The 15044-nt window shown below is 37.7% G+C and overlaps 1 protein-coding gene across 1 annotated transcript in view; it reads left to right on the top strand.

Moving 5' to 3' along the window:
• Positions 1-9394, top strand: part of UGGT2 (UDP-glucose glycoprotein glucosyltransferase 2) — a 256148-nt gene extending 246754 nt beyond the window's left edge. The window contains exon 39 of the mRNA XM_036755774.1: positions 8628-9394. Coding sequence (XP_036611669.1) covers positions 8628-8650 — 23 coding nt within the window. The 3' untranslated portion in view covers positions 8651-9394. The remainder of the gene's footprint in view (positions 1-8627) is intronic.
• Positions 9395-15044: the final 5650 nt, after the last annotated feature.

Below are 15044 nucleotides of genomic sequence, written 5' to 3'. Positions count from 1 at the left end.
AAATCCTTTTATTAAGGGGATTTGTTCTATGAAGTATGCTGCACTGAGGACCTAGAGGGCCACAGATTCTCCACCCATACCCTAGATAGTAGGTAAGAAAAGGAAATAGAAAGAATGCACCTAATTGCCCTTGCTGTGTTTCATAGCCCAGGTGCACTACGTCCTGAAGTACTAAAAGAATTGTAGTGATATTTGAAACATCATAAAAAAAAGGAGGAAGTACCATAGAAGTGGAGAAGCGCAGAAGTCCCAACTTTCAAAAAGTGAAAAGAATGGATCAGTAGACCAGTAAACTATAGGCCAATGAGTTTGACTTAGCTCCCTGGAAGAATTCTAGAATGGATCATTGAACAGATAGTCGGCAAACACCTAGATAAGGAAGTGAGGATGATAAAGATCCACAGGCTTCATTGACAGCAAGCCGTTCCAGATTACTCCTGTTTCCCTTCTTGACAGGATTACCTAACTGGATGATCCTAGATTTTAACAAAAAAAATTAGATCAAGCATTTCATACTATTCTTGCGGAAATATGGAAAGAAGTAGATGAAACTGTAACACAATTAGATGGATTGGAAAGCAGCTATATGAACAGACTTAAAGGGTAGTCATTAATAGTTGCTTATTAACTTGTCAAGAAATCTCCAAAAGAGTGCCCACAACCCTCCTCCCCACACACACAGTTCACAAATTTTCCCTTTTCATTAAAAATCCCTTTATCTGACCACAATTTATTGGCTTTTCACCTCTTCCTTCGCCTTCCCTTACATAATCCCATTCTTCATCTGTGCTGTGACCTCCAATCTCAACCCCTCAATTCGTTCCCAGGCCATCTCCCCTGCACTGGCTGCACTCTCCTCTTCTCCCCATCTTGATCTCTTGGTGAACTAATTAAACTCTATACTGCTAAGGCCCCCTGAAAGGGCCAGGGTCTCCCATTGCATCCTGGGCCATCTCCAGTTGTCCTGGCAAATATCTGGCCACTGGACCCAGATGGCTCTGGAGGATAAAGTGAGGCTGGTGACCTTGCACAGCTGCCCCTCACTCAAATCAAAGTCAACTGCAAGTCATGTCATCATTTCCCTGGTGTCATGGTCCTCTTCAAGAACGAAGGACAAACACAACATGTGAGTAGCCTCTCCTCTCCTCACCTGAGGGTGCTCTACCCAACGGAAAGTACATTTCAATGGCAGAAGGCTACCTCCTTAACTTTGGGTTTACTGGCTAGATTTCTTTCTCAAAAACCAAGCCTTAAACCCACTTCACTCTAGAGCTCATAGTTGAACAACAGGTCCCTGCCACCCTAGCACAGAGTGCATGAAAATACTAAATTAGTAACTGTTTCTCTTTTGGGCAGGAACCCTGTGGGTCTTCCCCTCCCAGTTTGATTGTTTTTTTGATTGAATTTTTGATGAAAGGGGCCATCCCTTGAATAACTTCTTAAAGAGGCCTATTCATTGAACAGGGTTCACTTCACTCATGCTTTCTAGTATTTTTAATAGGAATGGGCGTGGCATTTTGTCAAAAGCTTTTTCTGAAACTATTGATATAATCATATGATTTGTATTGTTTTGTTATTGATATGAACAATTATGCTTGTGATTTTCCTAATATTGAACCAGTCACAGTGTCTGATCTTTGTGATATATTGCTGTAGTCTCCTTCCTAGCACTTCATTTAAAATTTTTGCATCAATAGGGAAGTTGGCATATAGTTTTCTTTCTCTGTTTTTACTCTTCCTAGTTTAGGTATCAAAACCATACTTGTTTCGTAAAAGGAATTTGGTAGGATTCCTTTTTTACCTATTTTTAAAAATACTTTATATAGTATTTGAATTAATTATTCCTTAAACATTTGGTAGAATTCACTTGTAAATCCATTTGGTGCTGGAGATTTTTTCTTGAAGGAGCTCATTGATGGCTTGTTCAATTTATTTTTCTAAAATAGGATTACTTAAGTATTCTATTTCCTCTTCTATTAATCTGGGCAATTTCTATTTTAGTAAATGTTCATCTATTTCACTTAGGCTTTCAGTTATACTGCTATATAATTGGGCAAAATAACCCCTAATAATTACTTTGTACGTATAATTACTTCATAATTGTATGTGTGTATGTATGTATGTATGTATGTATGTATGTATGTATGTATAATTACTTTGCTTTCATCTTTATTGGTGGTATATTCACCATTTTTATTTTTAATATTAGTAATTTGATTTTCTTCTTTCTTTTTTTAATCAAATTAACCAGTGATTTGTCTTTTTTTTTATAAAAACCATCTCTCAGTTTTATTTATTAGTTCAATTTTTTTTACTTCCATTTTTATTCATATCTTCTTTGATTTTCAGGATTTCCATTTTGGTGTTTAATTGGAGGTTTATAATTTGTCCTTTTTCTAGCTTTTTTAGTTGCATGCCCAATTCATTGATCTGCTTTTTCTTTATTGATGTACACATTTCAAGATAGAAATTTCCTCCTAAGTATTGCTTTGACTGCATTCCACAAATTTTGGAGTGTTGTCTCATTGCTATTATTCTCTTTAATGAAATTATTTATTGTTTCTATGATTTGTTCTTTGACCCATTGATTCTTTAGGATTAGATTATTTCATTTCCAATTAACTTTTAATCTGTGCTTCCATGGCCCTTTATCAAATATAATTTTATTGCATGATGGTCTGAAACAAATGTATTTAATATCTCTTCTGCATTTGGTTGTGAGGTTTTTACACCCCAATACATAGTCACTTTTTCTGAAGGTGCCATAAACTGCTGAGAAAAAAGTACACTTCATTCCATTCCCATTCAGTTTTCTCCAGAGGTATGTCGTATATATTTTTTTCCAAAATTCCATTGATCTCCTTGATTTCTTTTTTTACTTATTTTATGATTAAATTTATCTAGTTATGAGAGGGGAAAGTTGAAGTCTCCCACAAGTATCATTTTACTCTCTATTTCCTCCTGTAATTCATTTAGTTTTTCCTTTAAGAAAGTGGATGCTATGCCATTTGATTCATACTTATTTAATATTGATATTATCTCATTTTCCATGGTGACTTTTAGCAAGATATAGTTTCCCTTCTTGTCCTTTTAAATTTGGTCTATTTTTGTTTTGTCTGAGATTATGATTGCTACCGCTCTCTTTTTTTTTTTTACTTCATCTAAAACATAATAAAGTATGCTCCAGCCCCTTATTTTAACTTTCTGTGAGTCTTTTCAAGCATTTCTTGTAAATAATATATTTTTGGATTCTGGTTTCTAATCCATTCTGCTATCTGCTTCCATTTTATGGGTGAATCTATCCCATTCACAGTTATGATTATAAGCTATGCATTTCTCTCCGTCCTATTTTCTTCTGCTTATCCTTCTATCATTTTTATCCTGTCCCTCAGTAAAAGTTTGTTTTGCTTCTGACTACTGCCTTCTTTAATCCACTCTCCCTTTCATCTCCCCTTAGAATTTTCTCTTCTCCCCTTGCCGTCCTACTTCCCTGCTTAGTAAGATAGATTTCTATACCCACTAGAGGCTGTATATGTATTGCTCCCTCCTTGAACCAATGCAGAAGAGTGAAGTTCAAGTGTTGCCCACCCCTTCATCCATTTTCTCCTCCACTATAAAAGCTCTTCCTTGAGTACCTCTTCTATGTGAGATCATTTTCCTCATTCTTTCTTTCCCCTTCCCTTCCCTTCAGTGCATCCCTCTTTCTTGCTTATCCATTTATTTTTTTAGCTCATCCCAATATAAATGACTCATTTCTGTGCCCTCTATGTAGAGACCTTCTAAACTGCCCTAATAATGATAAAGTTCTTAGGAACTGCATGTCATCTTCCCATATAGGAATGTAAACAATTTAACCTATTGAGTCCCTTATGATTTCTCTTTCGTGTTTATTTTTTTTGTTCTTCTCTTGAGTCTTATATTTGAAAAGTCAAATTTTCTATTCAGCTCTGGTCTTTTTAGTCAGAAATGCTTACAAGTCCTATATTTCACTAAATATCTATTTTTTCCCTTGGAGGATTATACTCTGTTTTTTCTGGGTAGGTTATTCTTGGTTGTAATCCTAGCTCTTTTAACTTCAGGAATGTATGTCTTGGAGTTTGCAGCCTTGGATTGTTTTTCCAGAGGCAATGTATGAATTCTTTCAATTGGGATTTCATTTTTTGTGTTCAGAAGTTATGGGAAGTTGTCTTCTATTACTTCCTTCATTATGGTGTTAAGGTTTTTTGTCCTGTCATGCTCTTCTGGGAGACTTATGATGCTTGGCTTGTTTCTGTACATCCTGTCTCCAAGATCTTTATGTTTTGCTTGCATAAATTTTCTTTTAATATTTTTGTTTTTTGATTCTCTTCTAAAGGGCTATGGCCAAGCTGACTGTTGAGGCCCAACCTTCAATTATTTATTTATTTAGTATTTTAGTTTCAGCATTGATTTCCACGAGAGTTTGAAATACAAATTTTCTCCCCATTTCTACCCTCCTCCCCACTAGATGGCATATATTCTGATTGCCCTTTTCTCCAGTCAGCCCTCCCTTCTGTCACCCCATTTCCTCCCATCCCCTTTTCCCTTACTTTCTTGTAGGCCAAGATAGATTTCTATGTCCCAATGCCTGTATATCTTATTTCCTAGTTGCATGAAAAAACTTTTTTTTGAACGTCTGTTTTTAAAACATTGAGTTCCAAATTCTCTCCCCTCTTCCCTCCCCACCCACCCTCCCTAAGAAGGCAAGCAATTCAACTTAGGCCACATGTGTATCATTATGCAAAACCCTTCCACGATACTCATGTTGTGAAAGACTAACTATATTTTGCTCCTTCCTATCCTATCCCCCTTTATTCAATTTTCTCCCTTGACCCTGTCCCTTTTTGAAAGCATTTGTTTTTTATTACCTCCCCCCCCATCTGCCCTCCCTTCCATCGTCCCCCCTTTTTTATCTCCTTCCTCCTTCTTTCCTGTGGGGTAAGGTACCCAATTGAGTGTGTATGTTATTCCCTCCTCAGGTCAAATCCAATGAGAGCAAGATTCACTCATTCCCCCTCACCTGCCCCCTTCTTCCCTCCCAGCAGAACTGCTTTTCCTTGCCACTTTTGTGTGAGGAAATTTACCCCATTCTATCTCTCCCTTTCTCCCTTTCTCAATATATTCCTCTCTCATCCCTTAATTTGATTTTACTTTTTTAGATATCATCCCTTCATATTCAACTCACCCTGTGCCCTCTGTCTATATATATATATATATATATATATATATATATATATATATATATATATATACACACATAGATATACATGTATATATGTACATTCCCTTCAGCTACCCTAATACTGAGGTCTCATGAATTATAGACATCATCTTTCCATGTAGGAATGTAAAGAAGACAGTTCAACTTTAGTAAGTCCCTTATGATTTCTCTTTCTTGTTTACCTTTTCATGCTTCTCTTGATTCTTGTGTTTGAAAGTCAAATTTTCTATTCAGCTCTGGTCTTTTCACTGAGAAAGCTTGAAAGTCCTCTATTTTATTGAAAATCCATATTTTGCCTTGGAGCATGATACTCAGTTTTGCTGGGTAGGTGATTCTTGGTTTTAATCCTAGCTCCACTGACCTCCAGAATATCATATTCCAAGCCCTTTGATTCCTTAATGTAGAAGCTGCTAGATCTTGTGTTATCCTGATTGTGTTTCCACAATATTCAAATTGTTTCTTTCTGGCTGCTGGCAGTATTTTCTCCTTGATATGGGAGCTCTGGAATTTGGCGACAATATTCCTAGGAGATTTCTTTTGGGGATCTTTGTCAGGAGGTGATCGGTGGATTCTTTCAATTTCTATTTTACCCTGTGGCTCTAGAATATCAGGGCAGTTCTCCTTGATAATTTCTTGAAAGATGATATCTAGGCTCTTTTTTTGATCATGGCTTTCAGATAGTCTAATAATTTTTAAGTTATCTCTCCTGGATCTATTTTCCTGGTCAGTGGCTTTTCCAATAAGATATTTGACATTATCTTCCACTTTTCATTCCTTTGGTTCTGTTTTATAATATCTTGATTTCTCATAAAGTTACTAGCTTCCCCTTGCTCCAATCTAATTCTTAAGGTAGTATTTTCTTCAGTGGTCTTTTGGACCTCCTTTTCCATTTGGGTAATTCTGCCTTTCAAGGCATTCTTCTCCTCATTGGCTTTTTGGAGCTCTTTTGCCATTTGAGTTAGTCTGTTTTTTAAGGTGTTATTTTCTTCATTATTTTGGGGGGTCTCCTTTAGCAAGTCATTGACTTGTTTTTCATGTTTTTCCCACATCACTCTCATTTCTCTTCCCAATTTTTCCTCTACTTCTCTAACTTGCTTTTCCAAATCCTTTTTGAGCTCTTCCATGGCCTCAGACCTGTTCATGTTTTTCTTGAAGGCTTTTAACGTAGGCTCTTTGACTTTTTCTGGCTGTATGTTTTGGTCTTCTTTGTCACCAAAGAAAGATTCCAAAGTCTGAGTCTGAATCTGAGTGCATTTTCGCTGCCTGGCCATGTTCCCAGCCAACTTACTGGACCCTTGAGCTTTTTGTAAAGATATGACTGCTTGTAATGTAGAGAGTACTGTGTTCCAAGCTTGAGAGGATGTGCTGTTGTTTTCAGAGCTATTTCTACACAGCAAGCTCTGCCACACCAGTGCTCCTCCTCCCCCAAGAACTGCCAACCCGGACCGTGACTCAGATCTAAGCTGGCTCTGCGCTCCTGCTCTGATCTACCACTTAATTCCTCCCACCAGGTGGGCCTGGGTCCAGAAGCAACTGCAGCTGTAGTTTTGTAGCTGTACCTCCTCCGCTGCCCCCAGGGCAGTGGCCGCACCATGAACTCCTTTCACTCTGCCCCCCCGCAGTATTTTCCCACTAACCTCTGTTGTCTTTGGTGTTTGTGGGTTGAGAAGTCTGGTAACTGCCACAGCTCACTGATTCACGGTGCTAGGGCCTGTTCTGCCCAGCTCCTGGTCTGGTTGGTCCACGTGCAGCCCAAGCTGAGCTCTGCTCCTCTCCACTCCCAGCACATTGTGATAGACCTTACCCAGAAACCATCCAGGCTATCCTGGGCTGGAGCCCTGCTTCCCTCTGCTATTTTGTGGGTTCTGCAGTTCTAGAATTTGTTCAGAACCATTTTTTATAGTTGTTTGGAGGGACCTGGCAGGGAGCTCACGCAAGTCCCTGCTTTCCCTCCCGAGGCCCAATTTTCAAAGACTGCAACCAGAGTTTTGACAGCACTCTAAAGAGGGAAGGGGCAACAGAGTTCAGGGATGGTTTTTTTATGTAAATCTGTATTGTAACCTCAAGTCTGCTAGGCAGCCTCACTGCTGGTAGTGTATGAGATGGAGGAGAGGTGCTGAGTATCATTTCCTGGATTTCGGTTTGGGTTTTTTTTTTAAACTTTATTTTGAATTCTGAGAGTCCTAGACCAGGGAAATAACTGAAGTTGCCTTATCTTTGGCACCTTGTTTGTTTTGGAGAGGTTTGAGAGATCAGAAATCAGAGAAAATGTTTAGTCCACCATCTTGTTGGTCACATGACCTAGGTATTAGCCTTTTATCACTCTTCCTTTCCTTCTGTCTCATGACTCCTTAACCCTGTTCTTCAACTTCACCGTGACTGCCAGTCCCTCTCCCTTCCTTGTTCTTTCTTCAGTTAACACCCATGCACTCCCTACACTCTCCTTTTCCTTCTTGGCCACTTGGTGAACCAGTCCAACTCTACATTATGCTATTTTCTTCCTTTATCTTATTGTCAGCCATGCCCTGCCAACCTAAAATTACTCCCACCAGGAGCCTTTGCTCCTATTTTCAAGCTGCTGAACAGAGCCAAATAAAATATGAAAATGATGCCAATGAGTCCACTATAAATTTATGTTACATAATCTCAACTGGGCCATCGCTGCAATAGAGGTGCTCTTTTTTATACTTATATACCAATCAATTCACTCTCCCACTCACCAACGATCTCTATTCCAAATCTTTTCATCCATTCTAAAGGGTACAGCCCCTCCCCTTATCTTCTCTGCTGACTTCAACTACTTCACTGAAAAAGCTGGGGCCATTTGAAGAATGCTTGCTCTTTCCTCCTCATCATCACATGTCACTTAGATGTCTTTGCACACTACCTCCTTCTCTACCTGTCTCTCATGGACAGGTGGCCCTTCTCCTGGCCAAGGCCAATCCCTCTACGTGCACCCTTAATCCCAGCTTCTCCAGCAGTATGCCCCATCATTCTCACTTCTTCCCTCATCTTCAGTTATTCCCTTTGCTGCCTGAAAACGTGCCCCATGCTTTTAAAAAACCTTTTACTCAATCCATGCTTTCATGGCTAACCCCCTCACCTCCTCTTCTCTGATATCTGCTCCTCATGTGACCTTGAGCAAGTCACTGCTCTCTAGGTCTATTTTGTCACCTGTAAAATGAAAGAATTGAATTAAAAGGGTACAAGTCATTTCTTCCATGACAGAAATCCAATGAATCAAACTGTATTAAAAAGTAAAGCAAATCTCCCTTTGTTTTCAGCCTCTTTGCCTTCTTCAATCCTCCTATCAGAGGCAGGGATTATTTCAGCTGATAAAACATTCTAGGTCACAAATTCAAAATAAATCCTCCTTTCTCTTTTGCAGTTTTCACTCGAGATGAACTCTAGCAGCACTTTGCATCTGTGAAGGGAGTCACGATACTGAAAATTGAATCTGCCATCATCTGAAATGAAGAGTGACACTGCTGCAAAGACTGCTTTGAATCTTTTCTTGGAGCTCAGTTAAACATTCTTCAATTTTAAAAAAACTGATTATTTAAAACTCACATGTTTAACATATTAAGTAAACAATTTCTTTTAAAAAGAGGTAAACCATTTTTGTCCTGTTGAATTTTTAAAGCTGGCTTATCCTTTTTTCTTGGTTTCATGCCAAGTTTTAGCAGTTAAAGGGAGATATTTTGCTGGATTGTTCAGTAAGTGTGTGTCTGATTAGAAATAGAAATTGGTACTCCAAATTGGCTGTTTCTGATAGCAGTCACACAAAAGGCTGTGAATATTTGAACTGTGTAATCCAGATTTGTTTATGAGCAAAATGTAACTGAAATTGGAGAAACAAATATTTTTGCATTTTTCTCCTTTTACCTGCTACTCAGACAAATATAACTTATGGATAACTCTAGTCAGCCATTCAAAAATTGCCATTAAAAAATGAATCCTATTTTATAGCTTAACTGTTATTTTACAATGCAAGTAATGTTGCTTTGTAATCAGCTATTTTGCTATGTTCAGTCATGTGATCTGCAATCAGTTATTTTGAGTACATGGAATTACATGATGTTATTTTTAAAGTAACATTTCCTTTCAGATGTGTATTTATAAAATGGCATTCATGGCCATAAAAAATGAACCTGATTGTTCATGGGGAAAAAAAGGTCAAGCAAGTATGGTAGTGGAAGTTATTATTGCAAAACAGATAATTTAAAATAAAATTACTTAAATTAAGAACTTAAATGGCTTCAAATTCCTTATATTTCACTTTAAAATGGATTAATAGAAAATACAATATTATTCAAAAAATAAAATAGATTAATAGGATTATTAAATGCTCACTGATCAGATCAGAAATATTAAGTGCTCACTACATGCCAGCATTTTGTAATTCAAACTATCCTAATATATTGTAAATTGCATATTAAAATATATCCTTCAGGATTAGTTTGACAACAAATGTATTTCTGAAGGAGCAATAACTAATTTCGATGGTATCCTTAGAGATTAAGGTGATTTGAATGAATTAATTTTCCTCATAAATTATGCTCATTTCTTGAACTTATATTTATGAAACACCTATAAGGCCCTATGCTAAACATCAACACAGCCTAAACTTTATTAACAATTTTCATGGGAAATATATTCAAAATATTTTCCCTACATGTGTAGGCAAGAATCTTCTTTGACTATATTGCATAATTCAACCTTTAATTGATATGTCAGCCATCATTATGAAAACTATTCAATGTGCTGTAATCTGGTGATGCTTTAAGAGCTATTGAATTAAGTCATAGGGGATTGATTGCCTCTACACTAAATGATTCCATACAATTGGAAATTTCTAATCAATTATTCTGTCTCTTCTCTATTATTTCACAGTAGATTTGCTGTTAGCAACAGGGAGGCAGAAAACCTGGTTAGAATCTCAGCTCTGCTACTTGACTCTTTTCTCTTTACAAGAATACTATTTCTCTTAAAAAATTCTTCACATCAGACTTCCTTTAAATAACAAATTTCTGTGTAAGAAATTTTGCAGAGTATATATAAGGCATTTCAATACATAACATTCCTATGAAGCTAAGCTTATGCCTTTAACATGGAATCTCAGCAGCTTTTTTAAAAAATATTAATTCGTAAAAGAGCTTGTTTTGCAAACTAGACAACTTTCTAGATCAGTACAAGCTCAATTGATTTACAGCCCTGAAAGACAGATGGTTTCTAATCCAGAATATTTTCATATTAGTGTTGATCATTGCAGTGTGCTTAAAGCCAAAATCTACCCTCTCACATGTGAGTGGTTATGCCTGTGAGAGGACTAGAATCAAACTCAAAACAGACAGTAGTCCCAAGTACATGAGATCTAGGTAAGACCATGTTTCTCCCTGCTCAGTTCCTAAGATGGATATATTTTGAAAGGCTTGTTGGGTAGTGGAGGGTTATATTCAGAAATGAGCATGAAATAAAAACAGAAGGCACTAATGTGAAAACTGCTAATGTCGTAAACTCCTAGATTAAGTGTAGGTGAAAATAATCTGCTCTCTTAGCAGTTTTATTGTTAGCAGAGTCCTATCAAATTCATTGCTAGACTTTCTTCAGAGATGGAAGAAATACTAGTAGGTTAGTATCCCCATGCTTTCACAAGTCTTAAGACTTTTTGTTCCAATGTGTGCCCAAAGTCCTGCAATCTAATTTTAGATCAGATCATAGACCCTATGTATACCACCTTGCACTTTGGCCCTCTGTCCCTATTTTTCCTGTCTCCTTATGTTAACAAGATGTCATCCATCCTAGTAGTGAAAGCCCTTTAGATAAGAAATCTCTCCTGCCTCTTAAGATTGCAGAGGACAGATGAAGTATACTACCCACCTCCAGACAGGATTCAATATGCAGAATGGGACATATTTATATCCATGGCCAATACGGGAATTTGTTTTGCTTGACTATGCATATTTGTTAAAAAGGTTTTGTTTTTTTGCCTGATGGAGAGGGGAGAAAGATGTAGGAAGGAGAGAAAATAAATGCTTGTTAATTGTTTTTTTTTAAAAAATTCTTGTGCAGAACTTGTTCCTATTGGCTTTTTTAAAAGCAGTCTCTTAGTATGCACATTCAAGCCTTCGAGGAGAGTGGAAGAGGAGGTATTTTTTCCTTCATACTTCTATTAAAAAAGAATTACTTGCATTTCAAATCCTGTTGATTTATTTTAACTGTAGTGCTTGAAATCTTAATTAATGAAGCTAGTTTGCTTCTTGTTCATACCTTCTCAGCTTTTTTCCCCTTAAAGGCTTAAGCAACTATTTAGGGATAAAATTTATTTTGTTCTCTAAATTCACCAACCTCCTCAGGTCTTATCTGGAAATTAGAAAACCAGACCACTTAGATAACAAGCTACCTGGTTTAATTAATCTCAGGCTCACCACACTAGAGAAAATGGAGTCTGGGCCCCTGAGGCTTCAAATCCTGACGAGTAGTTCTCAGGTCCAGGGCCTAACATTAGGGGTTTGGGGAGGACCAGCCACTCAGGGTTCTAATGATGTGATACTAAAGACTTATATAACACTGATTGCAGGATCTAGTTAGCACATTAAGGATACAAAGAGAATCCTCTTCTTTTCCTGGTAACCTTTAAATTCCTTAAGAACAGGAACACAAGAAAACTTATTTGTCTCAACCAAAGCTGGCTCAGCATTCCATGCACTTATAGATGTTTGTGGTTAATTCCACTGCCCTAGAGGAAAATTTAATGATATGAGGACAGGCTGAAAGTCTCAAAGCCCTATCCAATCAGAGAAATCATAATTCAACAACAACAACAAAAAAAAACATTTTGGGCACCTACTATGTGCATGGCACCAGGCCAGTTTCTAGGGATATAAAGGCCAAAACAAGATAGCCCCAGCAGCGTATAAATGTAATTTGAGGAGCAAGATGATGCTCTTATCTGAGGGAGATCAGAAACAGCTCCATGCAGGTAGCACTGGTACTGAGACTTGAAGCTACAGATTCTAAATGGAGAAAGGAAGTAGAATACTGACTTGAGTGAACCTATCAGCTGGTTTGTCTGGAACATAGATTGCCTAAAAGAGACTTTCAGTGCTGTAAGTCTGAAGTCAGAGTTAATATATTTCAAAGTCCTTCCCCTGCATCTTAAGTGCTCAGCTACTTAATCTCAGAGTTCTGACAGTGACCAAGACCAAGACAAATGTGATGTACATTATCATCCCAAAGCCTTTGTCTTTTGAGGATACATTACTTGGAGGTGGGACCAAAATGGCAGAGTGATAGGCAACAATGTGGTATACTCCCATCCACAATCTCCTCTAAACAGATCTAGAAAATGCATCAGACCAAACAAAAACCTGATGAGGAAATCCAGAAAAAGTGAGTCATTTATCCAGCCCAGCTAAGTATAAGGAGACAGGGGGGTCTTCTGACGCTGGGAATGGAGTCAGAGCAGGAACACACCATGACCTTGCCAGGCACTCCAGCAGCAGGAAGAGGATCTGCCCTGTGGCAACAGATCCAAACTAGAACACTGTGACAATACCCAATACCCAATTATAGGTCACAGATTCAGGTAGAATGAGAAGGGGAGCTGTACAAAGGGGTGGTATTCCTGGCAGGCAGGCCCTGGCCAATGTACTGAGTAAGGTCAAAAGTCAGCAAGAGCAGCTTCACTCAAACCCCAAATGCAGAGCAGGGTCTTATTTCTAGCATCTAGCCCAGCAGCTGGGATAACCAAGGCAGAAATCCTAGACTAAAGAGCCTTCAGTTCTGCCACTTTGGACCAGCAGAGCTTTTCCACTGGCTGACATGGGTGGAATCCAACAGCAGTCTACTGTTTGCACAGACTCAAAACCAGGTCAGGTACTTTGTGGAGCTCACACGAGGGTGGGGGTGGGGGGAGAAGGCAGGGAGAGGTTGCAGGAAACAGATTTTGTCCTGAATAAGACCACTTAGGAGATACTGAAAGCTTTCAAATCTCCAGTCTGTCCCTGAAATACCGAAATAACATCTCAATTCCTCAAGAAAGCAGGAACAGAACCAGCCCATACCTTCCCTGCGGAAGTGTGCTGGAGCTCAGTAAAGTCCAAAGTCAGGAAGTAAGTTGGAAGAATGGACAAAACAAAAAAGAACTGTCACCACCCCTGCTACCCTCAAATTGGGCTATTATAGTGGCAGGGATGCTCAAGACACAACACAGAAGAGAATAATTCCAAAACATCTATAAGCAATGCCTCAGGAAAAAAAAATACAACTAGATTATAAACAGCTAAAATCTCATGAGATGAAGCCAAGAGTTTAAAAATGTTTTTATAAATGAAATGAGAGTATGTTAGGAAAAAAAATGGAAAAGAAATGAGAGCTATGGAAGAAAGAATTGGAAAGTAAATTGACAGCTTGACACAAAAGGTTCAAAACCTTGCCCAAGCAACAAACTCTCTAAAAATTAGAATGGATCAAATAGACGCCAAAGATCCTATGAAGCAACAAGAAATATTAAGCCAAAAATGTTGAAAAAAATAGGAGAAAATGTAAGGTATCTCATAGCAAAAACAATTGACCTGGAAAAGAGATTGAGAAAAAAATTAAGATTCACTAAACTATCTGAACACTGATAAAAAAAAAAGCTGAGATATTCCATTTCAATAAATAACCTACCCAGCGAAACTAAGTATAATGCCAGAAGAGAAAAAAAATGGATTTTTATTAAAATAGGGGACTTCCAAGCATTCCTAATAAAAAGACTAGAGCAGCAGAGAAACATACACAGGAGTAAAGAAAAACATACATAGATAAACAGAAATGAACAACCATAAAGAACTAAACAAAGATAAAGTGCCTATATTCAAATATAGGGAAATGATAAATGTGTCCCCGCTCAACCATGCCATCACGAGGGTCTTAGGCCAGTTAGACAAGGTCTGGGAGTGTCTGTTATGTCTAAATCTTTAGGGAAGGGGGATACACAGTGGGGAGAAAGGAAGGAAAATTATCTTACATAAGCAAGGTGTACAAATAGACATCTATACAAACAAGGAGGGGTAGGGAGAGCACCTGACACTTGAACTTCATTCTCATCTTAACTGGTCAAAAGAAAGAACACACATATGCACATAGTTGGGTAGAGAAATACATTTTACTTGACAGGAAAACCAGGAAAGGTGGGGAAGAGAAATTAGAAGGTGGATTAAGGAAGATATTAGTCTTAAGCAAAACAAACTCTAAGGATGCACAAAAATATCTATAGCTCTTTTTAAGGTGGCAGAGAATGGGAACCTGAGTGCCCATTAATTAGAAAATAGATAAACAATTCAACTAAAATTCCAGAGGACTAATTAGGAAATATACTACCCACCTCCTAATAGAAGTGAAGGACTCAGAATGCAGAATGTGACAAATTTAAAAAAAAAAAACAGCTACTATGGAAATATAATTGTTTGTAATAGGATGTTTTTCTTTTTTTTTTAATAGGAGTTGGGGTAAAAAAACAGATCTTGGATGACTAAAACATCTTTTTTTCCAAAAAGATAATTACCATTTAAAGTGAGATGATTGGACAGTTTTGGACTAGATTTACAGATCATATTTGATTTGTGATCAGGTTAAAAATATTGCCTATCAGAAGTGGTTAACTTTTTTATTTGCCACACATAACAAACTCAACAATATGTTCTTCACTTTAGAAGAAACAGAGGTCCAGAGAAGTTTTAATGGCTTTCCACGGATCATATAGCTACTATGTTATGGAGCCTGGAACCAAGACCAGCTATTTTAACACCAAAGTCCAGCG

Source organism: Trichosurus vulpecula, chromosome 4, assembly GCF_011100635.1.
Source record: "Trichosurus vulpecula isolate mTriVul1 chromosome 4, mTriVul1.pri, whole genome shotgun sequence".
Classification (NCBI taxonomy): domain Eukaryota; kingdom Metazoa; phylum Chordata; class Mammalia; order Diprotodontia; family Phalangeridae; genus Trichosurus; species Trichosurus vulpecula.
The sequence above is the reverse complement of the archived record's forward strand: the minus strand, read 5'-3'. Positions and strand labels throughout refer to the sequence as shown.